A 20376-nucleotide genomic window follows, 5' to 3' on the forward strand; every position below is an offset into this window, starting at 1 on the left:
GGCTCCTTTTGGCCTTGTTTCCTTGACTTGGGTTATCAAGGCTTTGATTACTTGATCTTTCGGAGTTAAGTGAGTATTGTATGCGCCAAATTACTTTGTTTTTGATCGGTTGTGACGAATATTACCTGAAATTCACAAAAACACCAAAATACCCAACCAAGTGTAAAATCTCAAATAAAGCAAGCCTAGTTACGCAAAATCCCAATACAATATAGCCAAATAATGGGGATAAAATATGAATGAAATGCAGCCAACATCAGTCGGTAAGAACTCAAGGGTCAGACGTGGGTATACTTCAGCTGCAACCTCCATGAACCCATGGAGCCCTCTTCTTTCTAGCAATGTTCTGACACCATTATATAACCCTAGACTCGCTAGGTCATCTTGCTCAACAAACTTGGTGGGGGAGTAATACTCTTCCCCTCAACTTGTTAAAATACTTAGCTTGCTGAGAGTTGAGTCTACACCCCTTGGTGCTAGAAGAAGAAGAGCCCTCGGCTCTTTGAAGTTGGTCCGGGGGTGGTGGGGATGGTAATCATGCCTCTGTTTGAGAGGAAGAAGAGTCATTTGTCCTACTTCTCTTAGATCTGAACAAATTTTTCATTTTGAATCTAAAACAGCTAGCACCACAGATCCTCAAACTAATTATAGAAAAACAACACCCCACCAAAAAAGTACCACAAATCAAACTAAGAACTCTAAGTAACAATATTCAAACAATCAAAATCACAAATCAAAAAGAAAAATAACACATAGAAATTTATACCTTTCATTGATTAGAGTATAGGAATATTGGTTGTAACCCAATAAATCTCCAAGCAGAGGATGAAATTCAACCCACAAATTAGCTCTTGAACACCAAGTAGAATAAAAGAGTGTAGGGAAGAAGGTAGAAAGGAATTTGAGATGGAGATATGGGTTAGGGTTCGTCGATTTGATGAGAGAGAAAGGGAGGGTTTGAAAAGAGAAGATGAGAGGTTAAAGATGCAGTGACAAGGAAAATCAGAGAAATGAGGATGTGGGGTGAACAGGGCATGTGATTTGCATATAAAGGTCCACGAATTTTGTCGACAGTTACACAGTTGAGGCGACTTCAGCCTTTTTAACCCGAACGCTGAGTCAACTTTAAGGCCTGACTCAAACGTGATTTTCAAAAACTATCGCCGAGTAGGCGATCTTATTTTGCTACCGGTGCCAAGTCGACATTTTTAGTTGTTCTCAATTTTTTTGTCCAGTTTCAAACACAGACTCGTCGTACCCATTTTAGCTTCAAAGCCAAGTTGGCTTTTAGCCACTGTCTCTTCAATTCAATTTTTTTTTCTTTTTTTTTTTAAATATAACTGCACACTTAAACAAACATTTTAAAAACTTGATAACAATCAATATGATTTAAAGCAAAAATAAGGAAAAAAATTTAAAAGAAAGGGTATAGGTTGCCTCCCGCAAAGCGCTTGTTTAAAGTCTACAGCTTGACGTAGTTCAACCTAGAAAACTAGGCCTCAAAAATCACGACTTCCTCATTATCAAGAGGTTCACCTACAAATTAAAGTAGTGCTTAATTCAATGACCATTGATCCTGAATGATCCATTTGCCTCGGTTACCTCAAGAGACCCATAAGGGAACACTTGAGTAACGCTGTATGGTCTGGACCACTTAGACTTTAGCTTACCTGGGAAGAACTAAAGGCGACAATTAAAAACCAACACTTTCTCATCAACTTTGAACTCACGCCTAGGAATGCGTTGATCGTGCCATATTTTTATTTTCTCTTTGTAAAGTAGAGTACTCTCTAACGCATCTAGGCAGATCTCATCAATCTCATTCAAATCAAGAAGTCTCTTCTCACATGCACTCTTAAGATCAAAGTTGAGAGTCCTAATTACCCAATGAGCTTTGTGTTCAAGTTCCACCACAAGATGAGAATGCTTCCCATAGATCAAAAGGAAAGTTTTAGTCCCAATTGGGGTCTTAAAAGCCGTCATATAAGCCCAAAAGGCATCATCAAGCTTATTAGACCAAATTTTGCGAGACTTTTGCATCGTTTTTTCAAGAATAAGCTTTAGCTCACGGTTAGAAATCTCAACTTGCCCACTACTCCGGGGATTGTAGGGTAGAGCATACTTGTGTAAAACACCATACTTTTTAAGAAGACTTTCAAAGTTTTTCTCTATAAAGTGGGTGCCATTATCACGTATGAGTGCTCGAGGGCAACCAAAACGAGGAAATATTGTGTTTATGAGAAAATTGGTCGCTACTCTAGCATTATTTGTATTTGTAGTAATTGCCTCCACCCATTTGTTAACATAGTCAATAGCAACAAGTATATACTTGTCTCTAAATGAGGAAGGGAAAGGACCCTGAAAACCAATACCCCAAACATAAAAATTTTGACCTCAACAATCGAATGCATTGGCATGGCATTAGACTTGGGAAAATTGCCAACTCCTTGACATCGATCACACAAGTTGACATATGCATGTCAACTTGAAGGGTAGGTTTCAATCAGGAGGTTGGATCAAACCTCCTATAAAAACCTGCATACCCAAGAAGACTACGAATCCCCTTCACATTCACCAGAGGGGGTAGCTTCTCAACAACCTCAACTCTAGCCTTGTCGACCTCATGTAAAAGCCGAAAGATTACAAGAATCTTTAATATAGCCTTTTACTATATTATTTGGAAAACATATTTGTTGCCTTAAATCGAGTTAATCCAACGGTTAAAAGAAGATCTCAAAAGGTATGATTTCTATCTTTGTTTATTTAGGAAAGATCTCGCAACATATGATTTCTATCTTTATTTATATTGCTAAGATTGCAAATATATGACAAGATATTATATTGATTTTAATTCCTAAAAGATTTCCATTTATATTAAGAGATAATTTATATATGTACTTGCCTAAAAATCGAATGAAATATTCTATGAAAGAGTTGATTTTTATTCTAAAGTAATATTAAGAATTCATACTTTTATATATGATTTATTATATATGTACTTGCCTAAAAATCGAATGAAATTTTCTATGAAAGAGTTGATTTTTATTCTAAAGTAATATTAAGAATTCATACTTTTATATATGATTTATTCTAACAAGTTTTATTGTATGAAAATTTTCTTAGATACAATGATATGTTAGCAATTTCAAGGCCTTGATAGAGTCAGTTAAGATAAGTTAAGGTTAAGGATTCAAAGCTTCAATTAGTACATAATCTGAAGATTAATGTGAAGAAAAACACGAAGAATCAGTGTACAAAAGAAACACATTGGTAAAAGTCTTTCAAGTCTCAATGAATCCTCATTTAAGAATTACTCCAAAGCTCTACATTCAAGTTAACCTGTTTAGGTTGTCTTGTAAATTTCATTAGAGTAATTTCTTGTACTTAAATTGTAATATTTCAATTGCTTGTAAGAAAGAAAAGTGGAAGAAAAAAATCTATAGTTCACTAGGATTAGAATTTCTATTTTGATAGCATTGTGACTGCGGAAAGTTGTTAGAAAAAATAAGTGTGACCTGTTAAAGCTTGTATCTAAAAATCTAAGGAGAAAGTTAATAAAAAGTTTTTTTCAAAATTCTAAAAGCTAGGGAAAAGCTTGGATGTAAAGTTAAGTTCTTTAAGGAATTGAAACCTTTACATCCATGTGTTCTTTATTTTTGCCTTTTTAGATTCTGGTTTTATCTTTGCTCAACAACAAGCCCCAAACTTAATTATTTAGTAAAAAAAACTGCATTTTTAGTTTTAAAGGTCCTAAATTACCTTTTCAAGGCCTCAACTTATTATGAGTGAAAAGTCAACAAGTTGTCATACTCTATTCAAACCCCCTTTTAGAGTATTCCATCATCCTTATTGATTCTTCAATTGGTAACACTGCTAACTCACAAAAGCTTGATATAACAATCTAGGAGGTATTTCATTATGAATCCCCAAGGTGATGGTGTTTTTTCTCAAGGACGTGCTTCTAACCATCCTTCTCTTTCTACGGAAACAACTTTGCTCATTGGCGTTTTGTTATGCAGATGTTCAGTATTGATCAAGATCTTGAAATCTAGAATTTTATCAAAAATGGTCCTAGACTGCCTATGATTAAATAAATGGAGTCAGGTCCCAAATATATGAAAATGATTATACTCAATGTGACCTTGAACTCATAGCCAAAAATCTCAAAGCCATAAACCTTCTATATTGCAATTTGAATGAAGGTGAGTTTGAAAGAATTTCCTCTAGTACTTCTTCCCATCAAATTTGGAATAAACTCATTGTTACTTAAGAGGGCACTGGTCAAGTCACGAAAGCCTAGACTAGCATCTTTTTTCACAAGTATGAATTGTTTAAGATGGCTCTAAACGAATCCATAAAGGAAATGTTCACCCGGTCACACTCAAAGTGAATAACTTTCATTCTTTAGGAAAATCCTTTACCAATGAAGAAAAAGTTCGAAAGATTCTAAGTTGTCTTTCAAAGAGTAAATGGGGGACCAAAGGTGACAACCATAGAGGAAGCTCAGGATTTGAAAAAGCTACCCCCTCAAGATCTCCTAGGAAAACTTCTCATTGATGGTCGTACCATGCAAGAAGATGATGGAGAGCTATCTTCAAAAGTAAAAAAATATGTCTCTTAAGGACTAGAAGGTGGAAAAACCCTCCACATCCGAAGAAGAGAGTGAAGATGATTAGTGATCCCTTTACCCTAGTGGCTCGTGTTCTTCCTCAATTATGGAATATGAGAAGGAACTTCAAGAAAGAAAAATATCCACAATCTTCCAGAATCCCTCGAGGTAAGCAATTTATCCCTTCTAAATCTAATATACTAACTTGTTTTGAATGTGGTGTAAGAGATCACTTTATTAGAGATTTTCTTAACAAGAAAAAGGAAGATAAAACGGAAGATAAAAGAGATGAGAAAAGAAAAAACTTCAAAATAAAGGATGACAAAAAGCATGACAAAAAGAAAGCCATGTTTGGTACTTGGAGTGATACAAATTCATCAAGGGAGACGGAGAATAATAGTAATGATCTTTGTCTCATGGCTCGTCAAGATTCCACAAGGATTCAAAAACTCCTATTAAGGTGCCTAATAAATAGATTCTTGATAGTGGATGTTCAAAGCTTATGAGTGGAAAAGTGATTTTATTCACCGAACTCAAAGAAAAAACCGGTGAACCAATTACTCTATGTGATAACGTAAAATGCAATATACTTGGTGTTAGAAAAGTTGGTAGTGACTTATTAATTCCATAAATGATGTGTTATTAGTTATTGATCCTAAGTACAATCTCCTTAGCATCTCAAAACTATGTGACAAAGGTAATCAAGTGGTCTTTGACAAAGGCAAGTGTGAGGTAAAATGTATCAAAACTGGTAAGGTTATCATTACTGCTCATATATGTGATAATATTTATTCTATGTTCACTAACAAAGTTGACAATAATTTAAAGTGTGACAAGGCCTTGACTATTGATTAAAGGCTTTGGCATAGAATACTTGGAGATTTAAATATGAATGCTATAAAATTACTTGCTTATCCTGACCTTGTAAGAGGACTTCCTAGCTTATCTTTCAAGATTGATGAGTTATGTAAGTCGTGTGCCAAACGTAAGAAAACCAAAGGTTCCTTGAAACTAGTAAAGGTTATAAGTACTTCTCGACCTGTTAAACTTTTACATATTGATTTTTGTGGTCCCATGCGTGTTAAAATCTCCTAAAGGTAAACAGTACGTTCTCGTTGTAGTGGATGATTTTTCTCGCTTTACTTGGTTAGCTTTTCTTCGTGAGAAATTAGAAGCTATGATAGAGTTTTCAAAACTTTACAAAGAACTTCCAGCTACGAAAAACCTACCTATTGCTATTGTAATGAAGGATCATGTTAGAGAAGTTAATCAACTTGGTATTGACTCGTTTTGTGCAAAATATGTTATTTCACTTAACTTCTCTACTCTTAGGATGTCTCAACAAAACAAAATTGTGGAACGAAAGAACCGCACTTTTGAGGACATATCCTGGACAATGCATTTAGAAAGCAGTCTTCCTAAATTGGTTAACAATGCAAATTATATCCTCAATAGATGTTTAATAAGACCTCTTTTGAAAAAGACTCCCTACGAGTTCTCAAGGGGATAAAACCAAAATTTTTGTATTTCAAACCTTTTATATCTTCATGTTTCATCCATAACAATGGTAAAGACAACGTTAGTAAGTTTGACGCACACAGTGACAAAGCTATTTTTCTTGATTATGCTTGTGATAGTAGTGTATATAATCTACGCAATAAAGTTGTGAAAGAAAGTACACATGTTATTTTTGATGAAAAAGATAATGGAATCTTGAGCGAAGGTTTTGCAATATAAAGGTTAGTGATGATGATGATGAAGATGAAATAAAAAGGAGGATGAAACAAACATACAAGAACATATTCAAACCCTTGTTGTTGCTAATCTAGAGACCAGTGATGGTTCTTAAGGGCTTGACAACATCAATCAAGAACTTGAATCTAGAGAACAAGTCCTGAATGATGATAACACTCAGATTAACTCTCTAAGCCTTGAACCTAAACAGACAACATCTCCTTAGGCTTAAAATAAAGTTCAAACAAGTACCTTCTCATCCTTTTGAGAATATCTTCACAGATCCTCAATGCGGCGTTCAAACTAGATCAAAGAGTTTTGTGCTTCTTAAGCTTTTGTCTCTCTCATTGAACCTAAGACTCATGATGAAGCTCTACAAGAAGCCGAATCGATTGTTGCCATACAAAATGAGCTAAATGAGTTTGAAAGAAACAAGGTATGGACATTAATCCCTCAACCTAGTGATCGGGCAATCTTTGGAACAAAGTTAGTGTTAAGCAACAAATATGACAAAAAAAGTAAGGTAGATTGTAAAAAAGTTAGACTTGTTGCAAGGTTACAATCAAGAAGAAATTTATGATTATGAAGAAACTTTTGGACCTATTGCCAGTTTAGAAGTTATAAAAACGTTGTTAGCTTTTGCTTCTTTCATGCATATTAAACTTTATCAAATGGATGTTAATGTGCTTTTTTAAAAGGTTATCTTAACGAAGAAGTGTATGTAGATCAACCTCCTGATTTTGAAAATAAAAGTTTCCAATTCATATTTTATTTTAGAGAATGCTCTTTACAGATTATAACAAGCTCCTAGAGCTTGGTATGAAAGACTCTCTCTAACTTTTTGATGGAAAATGGTTTTAAAAGAGGTTTGATAGACAAGACACTCTTCATGAAATCTCAAGGTAGTGATATGTTAATTGTTTAAATTTATGTTGATGATGTTTTATTTGGTGCTACTAACGTTTAACTTAGCAAGGAATATTCTAATCTTATGAGTAAAGAGTTTGATAGGAGCATGATAGGGGAATTGATATTGTTCCTTGGATTGCAAATCAAAAAAGAGAAAAGAAGGCATATATATATATATATATATATATATATATATATATATATATATATATATATATATATATATATATATATATATATATATATATATATATATATATATATATATATATATATATATATATATATATATATATATATGTATGTATGTATGTGTATATATGTATGTATGTATATGTATATATGTATGTATGTATATATGTATGTATATATATATATATATATATATATATATGCATACATACATATATACATACATATATACATATATACATACATACATATATACATATATATATATATATATATATATATATATATATATATATATATATATATATATATATATATATATATATATATATATATATATATATATATATATATATATATATCAATTAAGGAAAATATATAAGAGATCTTCTAGAGAAGTATAACTTGGACCAATCTAAGCCCTCGAAGACCACCATGAGTTCTTCATCCTCACTTGATCAAGACCTTGACAGTAAGTCTATAGATTATAAGTTATATCAAGGTATGATTGGCTCATTACTTTATTTGATAGCTAGTAGACCTGATATTATGTTTAGTGTTAGTGTTAGTGTTTGTGTTCATTTTCAAGCTAACCCTAAAGAATCTCCTCTTATAACAATTAAGAGTATTTTTAGATATCTAAATAGCATTCGAGACCTTGGTCTTTAGTATCCCAATAAAAGTGATTTCTTATTAATGGATATTCGAATTTTGATTTTGCAAGTTATAAAGCTAATAGAAAGAGTACTATGGGAAATTGTCAATTTCTTAGATCCTCTATTATTTCTTATAAATCAAAGAAGCAACACTCAGTGGCCCTTTCATTAGCCGAAGCTTAATACATAGCCGCAGGTGCTAGTTGTGCTCATATCCTATGGATGTCTCCACAACTAAGGGATGTAGGATTGGATTACAAGGAAGTTCCAAAAAATGTGACAATACATCTGCTATGTGAATAACAAAGAATCCACTTCAACACTCTGGTACAAAGCATATTGATGTGAGACATCATTTTATACGAGATCATTACAACAAGGTCATCGCCATTAGCTTTAATCCAAAAGAATTCCAAACTACAGATATTTTCACAAAGCCTCTGCCTAAAGATAGATGTGATCAAACATAGGGAGAGCATCTTATTTAATTTTGTGTGCTTTTATGTGTTACATGTGATCAGCCTTATGTTTTCAAGGTCTTAACACTAATTGTTAAGGACCTGACAACTGGGGTTTAGTGATACCATTTTTAAAGTATGATGATACAGATCAAAGTATTAATCAAAATATCTTTAGACAATATCTTTTCTGATATTTACTTTTCAAAATTCATAATTACAACCATTTATTTTTAATTTATTTTCTTGCCATATTTACGAAAATAAAAATATTCTTTATCTTTTTTAAAAGTTTATTTTTTTGGAAATAAAATTATCTTTCAAACTATTGTCTTTTATGTTTTTGGAAACAAAATCAACTACCTTAACATATTAGTTACGTTGCAAAGAGAATCCCTAACCAATATTTCCCTCCCTTAACCTTCCCATCATGTTGTCTAAAGTGTCACTCTTTATCTCTCCTATCACATCATCTTAAACATTGATGTGCGCATTTTTGAGCACGTTTACGACTCCGTTTTAATGTAAAGTTTCGCGTCTTTCAATTCATATTATGCACATTACGCGTGTTTTTACCTTGTTCTTGTCATTGGGTTATTTTATGGTTATTTCAGGTGTTTTTGATGGCATTAAGGTCTAATTCTGTGTGTTAGAGGCTTTGGCACATATATCGAGACTCTCTCTCAGGCCCCGCTAAGTTGCTCTTTGGTACTTTAAAGAAGCTGTGAAGCAAGAAAAAACACATTGATTTGACCAAACTTGTAGTACATTCCATCAAATTGATGCCTAATGCTCAAGGAGGATTTCTTCACCTACTGTTTTGGCGAAATGAAAATGAGATTCGATCGAATAGATTGGATTCGACTGAATGAGTCACCATTTGACTTCTTAGAATGGGCAAATAAGTTATCATTCGACCTAATGGCAATATATATATATATATATATATACATATATATATATATATATATATATATATATATATATATATATATATATCAACTTAATTTTGAATTAATTTTCCAACATACTAAGGAAAATGAAAAAATAGATTAAAATCAATCACAAAACCTTACATAGAGAATGTAGTATTCCGTCCGACTAAGATATGATCAAATTCTTAACACTACTTTTGAGCTCAACAAAACTTTTGAAATTTGTATTATGATGATCATAGGCAACCGTAGGGTGCTTTCCACGGTAAATTTGACATTAACCTACAGTTATCCTTTGAGTTGCGGAAACACTTATGTGTCTAGGAATAGCAAACCTAGAGTCTCGGAGGCTCCTCCCTCGTGTCTTTGCATGTCCGCAAAGTCGTATAATAGAAAAGGCAAATATAGAAAAGTACCTAAACAAATAGAAACAAGGAATAGACATTGAACTTCATCAATAGGTTAACTACAAAGGACTCGCCGCTCCATGCCATCCTCATGTTTACGATACACTTTTGTTTTTCACGTGTTTAAATTCGTTCTTGAGATTGCTCACAAAAGAGATCAAACGAGGAGGTGTTATGAAGATACTGAAGGGATAAAGAAAGAAAAGAAAGACAAGAGTGGATAAAGAAGACATCTATCAATGACCATAAAATTATTGCACAATGGTTGGATTAACTGAAATTGAACATCTGAGAACATTATCCAAAGCTTCATCCTAGAAATCAAAAAGAAGATAACCCAAAAGATTGCGGATTCTCCAGCTTCCTCCTTCGTTTAGTGCTAGCCCTGTATCAACGTAACAACACATTTTCTCAACAAAGTTCATAAAAGCAGATCTATAAGATAAATTGCAATTGTGATCTCTTACATACACCGCGTTCTCCATTGAGAGTCTCGTCTAAAAAGTAAATGAAGTACTCCATTGAGGGAAACATTTATGATTACTCATTTCGTCCTTGTGAATTTGTTAGTTAAAAAGACGTTTCCCGTATCATATTTCATTGTCAGTCGCAAATTCAAAATGGAGGGAGTAGATGATATAGTAGAACATAATATCGTGGAAGTGTTAACAGTTTTACAGATAATGGTGCTTAATCTGAGTTAACAAGCATTTTGCGAGATTATTCCATGGTAAAAAAACCACTTCTGTTGATCGAACAACGTTTATTTCAAATGAGGAAGTAAATTTTAAGGTTAGGAAGCGTACAATAAGCCTTCAAATGTTCAATCACACATAGATATAGAATTCTGGAAGCTTGCAACTTATCAGAAAAGACCATCTATAAGAAGAAGCAAATATTGAACTTACCAGTACTGGTTCAGTAATACCATGGAATCAGTAGGCACTTTCTTTCCATCATTATTTCGATTCCAGTGGTACAAAGCATGTGTTCTGTTCTTAATCTCCAGTGTTGCATGCCCATAACTAGCTTCTCTGAATGCCGAGTATTCAGGCTGTGGATCCCTGAATCTGAAGAACAAAAACGAGAAGCTTGATTAAAAGCTTTCAAGAAGATCCCAACACGGAATAAATAGCAAATGATGACTGATCCGTTTTATAATACTCTGAAAAATTCAGTCTAGCAATTCACCTTCCAGCTAGACCCTCTTGATTTCCCCCATCCCCGACAGTAATATAAACCGGAGCTCCTTTGTCTGGAACAGGATAACGTTCACCACTTGATACATTGTATTGTATGTTTGAAATTCGATACTGCAAAATGAAAAAAATAAAATCAGTTCAGAAATTCATCCAGAATAGTGGTTCTTCTATTCTTGACACAGAACTATAATCTCAAAATCAGACCAATTTGGCAATCACAAATTATGTCTCTTATTTCCATGGGGCTAAAATTTATAGTTCTATCATTTCACCTTAAAATAGACTATTAAAATGACTAATAATATCATGTTCACTTTTATATGTGAAGTTGTGATGTTTGCTACCAAGGTTGACCGGGAATAACAATTTTGTTATTAAAAAGGATAAGGCTGAGTACTTCCAACTTACAAACTCCATCTATGTGGGAGCCAGTTAATGACATTGGGGTAGTAAAATGTTGTTATCGTTATTCGCGGCAATCAGAAATTATTCAAAGTGAAAAGAAAGAAAGAGCATGTCAATCATATCAAACTGGCACAACCAAGGTGTGAGACCAAATAAATTCACTGTAATCCTTATCCATTATTCATAGTTTAGTACCTTTGAAAGCATATCCTACAAATTATATGGTAAAACAGTATATAGATCAGTTCCCAAAGCCATGCTACTGCAATGCAAGTAGTGTTTAGTATTTTCACACAATAGATTATTTTAACATGGTTTCATTCACTGAATTCATCTTCAACGTTTAATCAAATAGGTTAATCTTCTGCAGAGTAAAAATCAATGTAAACGTTAAAAAAACCTACCGATCTTTCATATGCATGAACATGGCCTGCAAAGATCACATCAACTCTGTAACGAACAAACCATTCTTCAAAAACAGATCGCATGCTTTCACCTTCCATAAAATGTGCTTCATTGCTGTTGTAAATTGGTACATGCATCAAAACAATTAACCAAGGTGTCTTCTCCCTATCAACTCTAGCTAGCTCTTGTTCAAGCCACCTCCATTGTGGTGTATATTTCACTGTTGAGGAATACCATTTATAAATCTCAACTATACGGAAAAAGAACAGGAAAAAAAAAACAAAAAAAAAAAAGAAAAAGCACGCTAATGGCCTTCAATGGAGCATGTCGTGCAAGCATAAAAATGATGTAGAAAAATAGATCGAAACAAACATGGACCAAATAAACTACCCATTTCAGTTCAACTAACATTCTACGAGGGAAAGCTAAGGGTGGAATGGTAAGGGGAAGGAGATGGAAAGGAAAGGGAAAAGGAAAGGGAGGGAAGATAAAAGTAATGTATTGCTTTGTGGACAAGGTTTGTTGAAGAATATGAAAAAAGCACAAATGGATTTGTGAACATCGTGTGTACGGAAAGGCACTCAAGTGAAGTTCTGCACAAGCAAGCACAAAAGTAGAGGGTTGTTAGACTGTGATGTATGGGGTTTGATTAAAGTTATTTCAAAGGGTCTTTCTAGGTATTTTTCTATGTTTGTCGATAATTATTCAAGGTATGCTTGGATTTACTTTCTCAAGCATATAAATGACGTATTCAACTCATTCAAGTTTCAAGCGGTGGAAAGCAATGGTCGAAAATAGAACACGTACGATGCTGAAACTTCTGCGATGAGTATATGGATGGAGCTTTCAAGTAGTTTTGTGATCAACATGACATTGTGAGACACTAGATAGTTAAAGACACAACACAATAGAATGGAGTCGCCGAAAGACTGAAGCATACACCACTTGAGAAGGCACGGTGTATGCATTTTAGGCGGAGAAGGTGGGAAGATTTGGTTGCTTCTACAGGTTACGTAGTAAATTGATCCCCACATTCTTCTCCATATGGAGACACAATTTATAAAGTGTGGTCAAGGGTACATGTAGATTACGGGAACGTAGAGCCTTTGGATACACGCCTAATTATCATGTCAAAGATAATAAACTTGATGATAGAGCTTAGGAAGCAATATTTTGGGGTGTCCAAAGGGGTTCATTGCTATTGGGGAAACTTCAAATACTCAAGTGGTGGTGATAGAGTCTAAATACCAACCAATACACTCTAGTCATGTTCAAGAGGAACATTCTATTGCAACTCAATGTGAGGAAGAGGATAAACTTGATCATGAAGAGATTCAGCTGGAAAATGCACATGTATTACAAAAACAATAATAGCAACAAGATTTTTGGCATCAACAAAGCCAAAAAAGAAACTACAAAGTAGTTTAGAAGTTTGGGTCAAACAAAATTTTGAGGCATGATGACCGATCAATGTAGTAGAGTATGCACTGTGGGCGGAGGGTAATGAACCAGTCCCATTCAAACAAGTTATTAGTGACAAGGATAATGAGAGTTAGTTGGTTTCCATGGAAGAAGAGATGTAGTCTCTTCATAAGAATAAAACATGAAAAGGGATCCCATTACCAAGTGGTTTGATAAAAGGAAAGAATACCCTATCAACGTTTAAAGCCAGGTTAGTGGTAAAGGGTTAAGCAAAACAGAAAGGTATAGTTTATAATGAAATATTCTCACCAGTGGTAAAGCACACATCCATATGGGTGTTTTTTAAGTCTTTGTCGCTCATGGTTATCGTGAGTTGGAACAATTAGATGTGAAGGCAATATTCTTAAATGGTGGCTTAGAAGAGGAAATCTAAAAATATCAACCTGAGGGCTTTAAAGTTGAGGGTAAAGAAGGTCAAGTTTTTTGTTTGAGGAAATATCGTCACGGATTGAAACAATCTCCCCGACCGTGGTACAATCGATTTAACTTTTTGTTATGAAAAAGTAATTATGATTGTTGCGTATACATTTGTAAGCTTCATGGAAGTGAGTATACAAAACTTCTATTGTATGTGGATGACATGCTTACTGCTTCGAAGAATCGAAGAAAAAGGTGGAGATAAATAGGTTAAACTTTCAGCTCATTGAAGAGTTTGAAACAAAAGACTTTGGGAGCAACTAGGAAATTAGGTATTCAAAAAAACCTTTTGAGCGAGAAAGGCTATGTTGAGCGTTTCATTGAATTGTTTGATATGAAAATGGATAAGTTCATAGTGCCTCCATTGACTCTGCATTTTAAGCTCTCTAGTAAACAATATCCCACAATAGCAGAAGACGAAGCTTACATGGAGAATGTACCTTATGCTAGCGCAGTAGGCAGCATAATGTATGCAATGGTTAGCAAACGTCCTTGTATTCCACAAGCAATATGAGTTGTTAGTTGGTTCATGGAGAATCTAGGAAAGACACACTAGGAAGCAGTGAAGTGGATTCTTAGGTACTTGAAAAGTACCATCGACACCAGGTTATGCTTTGGTGGAGACCACTATAAAAGAAGCGGGTTTATTAATTCTAATTATGTTGGTGATCTAGACGGACGACAATGTAGTACTAGGTATGCATTCCAAATATTAGGTAATCTAGTAAGTTGTACAAGCTGCAATGGCTCTTTCTACTATAGAGGTTGAGTATATGGTTCATAGCTGAAGGGGTAAAAGAGGCATTATGGCTAGGTGTCTTCTAGATGAGTTGGGTTTACAGCAAGATTGTGTCGAGATAAGTTGTATCCAAAGTGCTATTCACTTAGTGAAGAATCAAGTGCATCATGCTTGAACCAAAAATAAAGATGTAAGATATCATTTTGTGTGAGACATCTTATAGAAAGGGGAATTTCTTCGACGAAAGTGCACATAAAAACCTCATAAATATGTTAACTAAAGTTGTGTCACAAAGCAAGTTCCAACATTATTTTTGGAATTGCGAAAGGTCATCCCATGTAAGATATTACATGGATAATAATCGAACTACGATTGGTTTTATCCAGTTGAGGGTACGTAGGCAGTCAATTAAAATGGGGCAACCCGATACGAATACTACAATTTTTTCGTTCAAATTTTTTTTATTATCAAATATGAATGAGGGGGAAACTTGTGGGAATAAAGGTAAGGAGAATTTCAGAAGATGAAAAGAAAAGAAAAGAAAGAGATCATTAAGGATTTCTAGAGAAATGTTAGGTCATTCTTAAGGATACAATAGTATACTTATAATGTTCGTCCGTTTTATAGCATGTAGGACCTATATAAATATGTCATTTTTTAGGAGTATAATAACATCATTGGTTGTAATTCACATCATAGAAAGTTCAATAAGATTAAGAGAGGTTCATTTTTTAATTTATATTTTATTACTTCATATTGGTTATTTTATCTCATTTCTATTGTTGCATTTTGTGAGAGGTATTAAATTTAATTATTTTATATCTATAGAAGGCCGTGATTCCGCTGCAGCCCAAACAGTAAACTAACTGCAGCAACTGCATGATCAAACTCAACCTGATGTGACTGTAGGGATCCTATTCCCGTCAGTCAATACACCAAATGACCAAGAACTAGGTGTTTCCGTCATGAAGGCTAAGTCAATACACCAAATGATCAAATTAATAAAGATCATGCTCGTCTTACTGATAGAATTGCACAACATTCCCAAGGATATTTGAACTCTTCTATTGAAGCATGCGTAAGATGGATGATAAATACATATGCTTTGATGAAATCTCCAACAGCCGCTTACCGTAAGGAGAATAGCTGGAAAGCACGATTATATGGGCAGATGCACGTCGGACAGCATACCAAAGAGGATCACTGCTTTGACAAGCCACATAAGGAGTCGCATATCTCTGGAGATATGATTTAAAAGGCACAACTTCTCCCTGAACATAGAATAATAACAGAATAAATAAATGAACATTAGCTTTATATCGGTCATGTATTTCATAGATAATGTGGTTCATACGCTATTCAATCAGAAAGATATGATAGTTAGCTCAAATTTATGAGTTGTTTATAGAACCTTTCCCAGCGATCAAGCTCTATATGGAAGATACATGTTTCATATGCAACAAAAAAATAAAAGGTTGATAAAGATTTGCAACCCGGTCTGAACAAAGAAAAACCTTGAAAATATATTTTGATTCAGTGGTTTCTACAAAAAAAAAAGACACATATATAATTAAATAGCATTGTCAAACTAAGAAATTGATGGAACTTAGAAAAACCCAGTTGAGTGTGTCTAAAATCAAAGCAATAAAAGTCAATTTACCAAAGAATTGTCAGAAAATTGACAAGATTAAAGAGGACCATCAAATATTTACTATAAAATGTTGTGAAATAGAGAACAAGAACATTCAAATTGAGCCAACCAAAAGCAAACAAAATGTTCAACATTTTTACCAAGTCAGGCATATATTCTATCTCATGATTCCCAGCAGACCAAATCCAAGGCTGATACGCAGCTATTCTTTCAACAAAACGACCCCATGTATCCCATCGCATTCCAATGTCATTACGGTGATATCTGTCAGCATAAGAAAGGTCCCCAACAAATAAAACAGTTTGCGCCCCACTTTGAATGTAATGCTCGAGTGTAGATAGAGAGTTATATGTCTGGCCCAAATCCCCTACACAAACCAAATAGAATGTGACTGTCAGTCTTTCTCTTGTCAGGGTATGTGAATGTGATACAAAGAATAAAATGAATCCAATAATAAAAATAAGTAGTCAAATGTTTAGAGTTCAGACATGTTCATATTCAGATTATTAATATTTATTGACATAATAGAACAAAAGAAACAAGCATTTGCATTTCAGTCAAGATAAAAATATATTTTTTTGGAACTGCAGCAACATTGCCAGTCCAAGTGAAGATTTTGGTGAAAAGATCAATTGGTGCAGGCATATGTAAAACCAACTCTATAAGCTACATAATGTATTCAAATTTAAACAGCACAACTGAAAAAAAAAAAATTAGAAAAGAAACCGCTAACCAATTATGCCAAATTTGTATGAGGAATCTGGATCAATCTTTGGAGGAGTTTGAAACCAAAATTTACGGGTTACATCACCACTTCCGATCTCATAATAATACTTCTTGTCATACTGGATTGCATAAGAAGGAAAAGAAAGGGATTGAACAACATATAGAAGTGGAAGGGAAAATATGTAAGCTAATGACGGTACTGCAACTGAATAAGCTAGCCACGAACAGGCTAGATTACCTCCAAGCCATCAACAAGACAATGATGGATATAACCAGAATTATACTTGTAAAAGCTGTAGTTTGAAACGGTTCCCTCTGCAGTAAAATGCAAGTCATCCTCTGACGTACCATATTTCACTTTATTAGATCCTGGTTCATCAGGTGTCACCCAAGAGATTATAACAGCTTTTCCATCATAGTCACCTTGTGTGATCCGCACCTGCCACCATTACACCCAAAAGAGCAATTATGGAGTTTAGAGCTTGTGGAGTATCTCATTTATGAATAATGACGTCTTTCTTTCAGCAAATTAATCCATTTGTCACTAGTCATCAAAATTTGAATTAGAGTGAAAAAGACCAACTATTGTCCTTTAGCCTATCTAGTGTTTGATCAGGGTTGTTACGAGGAGGGTACTAATACGCTAGGATGACAACTTTTTACTTGAGATGCATCCCGCTTTGTATCGACTTTTGGGAGTTTAGTAAACGAGATATATTTCACTAGTGATTAAAGTATCTCGACACAAAAACGATGCCTCCTGGAATGATTTTGGGAGTGAAGTTACTGAGATATATTAAACCCCTAAGCAACACAGATATTCTGTCCTTATAGAACCAAATAATTATATTCAACTATGTGATCTAGCACAAAGTAAAGATCCAATAAAAGAAATAGTTCCTCAAGATTAGTAAAAAATAAAAGTTACTAACAAAAGAAGCCGAAGACTTTCATTTCAAGACAAATCTAATCTTCAAAAACATAAAATACGTTGAAAGTTACACAACTTTAAGCTTGCCCCTCAAGACACGCTTGTAAAATAGTCATTAGCTACATCAGATCAAGCGGCACGTGACTGTTATTTCTAGAAATTGTTAACTGTGTAATGCTCATCTGAAAATTCTGAGATCCTACTCGCATTTCCAAGAGGCTTCAACTTTCAAATTCCAATTATTCATAGAGTTGGCATATCACATTCAAAGACTATGGTTTCAGCCACTTTTTTCAACTGTAGGGAATCCCAAAACCCATTCCCAAACTCTTGACCAATATACAAGCCTCTTAACTCATCAAGAATCATGAAAATCCTTATGAATCATAAATCAACCAACTAGTATGTACCTTACATATTCAGGGTAAGAAACCATCAATAGCACAAATTTCAAGTAAAGGATGTCCACATTATTTTATTTGGCAGATTACCGAAGTGGGCCTTCTTCTATAAGTGACTAAGCTGAACTAATTACGAAGACTCAAACTTATTCTCTCTAGTATTCTTTCTCTCTAATATTTTTTCATGCTTGAATACTCAATGCTAATGGATGATACCCCCCACTCTACACAAAAAATAGACATTCACCTGAGATTCTACAATTAGCTGCAATCACTCGATGTTTCAGTGTCCACATGCAATTCACACAAACTAGTAGATCATGAACAGGGAACAAGGGCAAGTACAATATTTGAAACACGGGAATTCTATTTATCTTTTATTATTATTATTATTATTATTATTATTATTATTATTATTATTATTATTATTATTATTATTATTATTATTATATTCAAGGTTTAATCGAAAACAAAATGCCACCAAACAAAGAAGTTAAATCAATTTTATCAATAAGTGTTTAAGTAATAAAGTGGAGAAATTAAAAATGCAAGGAATTGACCGACACAAAATTTTTGTATTTGATCTTTAATAGAGTCCGAGGGATGCTTACTTGTTGAGGTGCATTATGACCTTTTGGAACAGAAAATGATTCATCATCAACAGGTATATCGGTTGCTGGCCACTCTGATCGAACAAAAGTGCTGGTTATCCCAGCATTCCCCTTCTGAATATAGCTCAGGAAGACAAGAGATACAAATAGAAGTTGAGTCATCCTCATGAAAAATCTCCCCATCCCTAATAGTAGCACAGAATGTCAGCTGATGCTTATGGAAGTATAAACTGAAGCACATATTAGTCCACACTCCACACACAACACAGATCACTTAAAGTGGTTTTGAGACTAACTTAACAGCTCATAGTACTATAATATTTGCATAATTTAACTGGGAAAAATTAGAGAGCTAAGCTGCTTCAAATAGTAACCCAGTAGCAGTACCAACCATCACAAACCGACAATCACACAATCCTCAGCTTTATCACACTAACAAAAACAGCATCGCAGAAGTAAATATAAGTCTTTTGTCGATTCACACAATCCTCAGCTTTATCACACTAAATTAAATCTATCCTTAATTTAGTTCATTGAAAAACTTACACTCGAAAAGCAAAGCATATAACGCAACAAATTGATAATCAAATACTTCTTTCCATTTCAATAGCAACAACTTTTCTTTAATGATTCCAGCACAATCAAACACTAATACGAATAAAAGGGTATTTATTGCATAAGCTATCCATCTTGTTGGGGCTTAGGACTAAGGCTATGGCATTATTATTTTGTTGTGGTCTAAGAATCGCCAAACACCATTACACCACCACCAAATTTGACAAGATTAAAAACTTAGTTTCTTACACTATACATCTACGGTCTATGCTCCAAAAAAAGGGTTTCTTAACATTCTATATCAATTGAAGTATGTTGGGCATGGAACAACACCTTTCATCATTGATATGATTGGCATTTGAATTGCCAAGCACTTAAATACTTGATGGATGTTTGGCGAACACTACAATTCATTTCACCTACTTTCTATATCAACTTATCATATCATTTTCAACTAATTATGCCACAAATCACAGCCATCATAAGTCAATACGAAACACCCAATCTATGAAATTTTCTCAATGAACCCAATTCATGTAATCAGTTCATCAAACAAAATCATCAGTGAATTGAAGCACTGAAACTGACGAAACAACTGATATCTCGAATTCCAAAAAAAAAAATAAAAAATAAAAAATAAAAAAAACTGCATAAACCATTCATTAGTTGACTAAATAAACTACACTTGAATCCATGATCACAAAAGATGCATGATGTATAAGATAAGGTCAGTCAAAGGGTACAAAACGAAGAGCAAATCATAAAATAAATGAAGAAATCAACAATATAAAAATATTAGAAGAGATTACCTTTAAACATCAGCAGCAGCACATGAGAGAAATGAATAGAAAGACTGAATAGGGGATAGAGGAGAGGATGAAGTGGTATAAGCCTATAAGGCAAGAAAAAAATATGGTTTAAAACATTTTTTTTGTATTAAAGCTTAAATTA

General features: G+C 33.9%; 1 protein-coding gene across 1 annotated transcript in view; it reads right to left on the bottom strand.

Moving 5' to 3' along the window:
- Window positions 1-9916: 9916 nt before the first annotated feature.
- LOC130828221 (bifunctional purple acid phosphatase 26-like) overlaps window positions 9917-20376 on the bottom strand; it is a 10561-nt gene continuing 101 nt past the window's right edge. Inside the window, exons 1-10 of the mRNA XM_057694076.1 lie at window positions 20235-20376; window positions 18871-19055; window positions 17166-17366; window positions 16935-17046; window positions 16342-16568; window positions 15683-15821; window positions 11912-12132; window positions 11092-11213; window positions 10809-10970; window positions 9917-10285 (exon numbers count right to left, since the gene is read on the bottom strand). The exon at window positions 20235-20376 is cut by the window's right edge and continues 101 nt beyond it. Coding sequence (XP_057550059.1) covers window positions 10222-10285; window positions 10809-10970; window positions 11092-11213; window positions 11912-12132; window positions 15683-15821; window positions 16342-16568; window positions 16935-17046; window positions 17166-17366; window positions 18871-19055; window positions 20235-20244 — 1443 coding nt within the window. The 5' untranslated portion in view covers window positions 20245-20376 and the 3' untranslated portion in view covers window positions 9917-10221. The remainder of the gene's footprint in view (window positions 10286-10808; window positions 10971-11091; window positions 11214-11911; window positions 12133-15682; window positions 15822-16341; window positions 16569-16934; window positions 17047-17165; window positions 17367-18870; window positions 19056-20234) is intronic.

Source organism: Amaranthus tricolor, chromosome 12 (genome assembly GCF_026212465.1).
Source record: "Amaranthus tricolor cultivar Red isolate AtriRed21 chromosome 12, ASM2621246v1, whole genome shotgun sequence".
In the NCBI taxonomy this organism is placed as follows: Eukaryota; Viridiplantae; Streptophyta; class Magnoliopsida; order Caryophyllales; family Amaranthaceae; genus Amaranthus; species Amaranthus tricolor.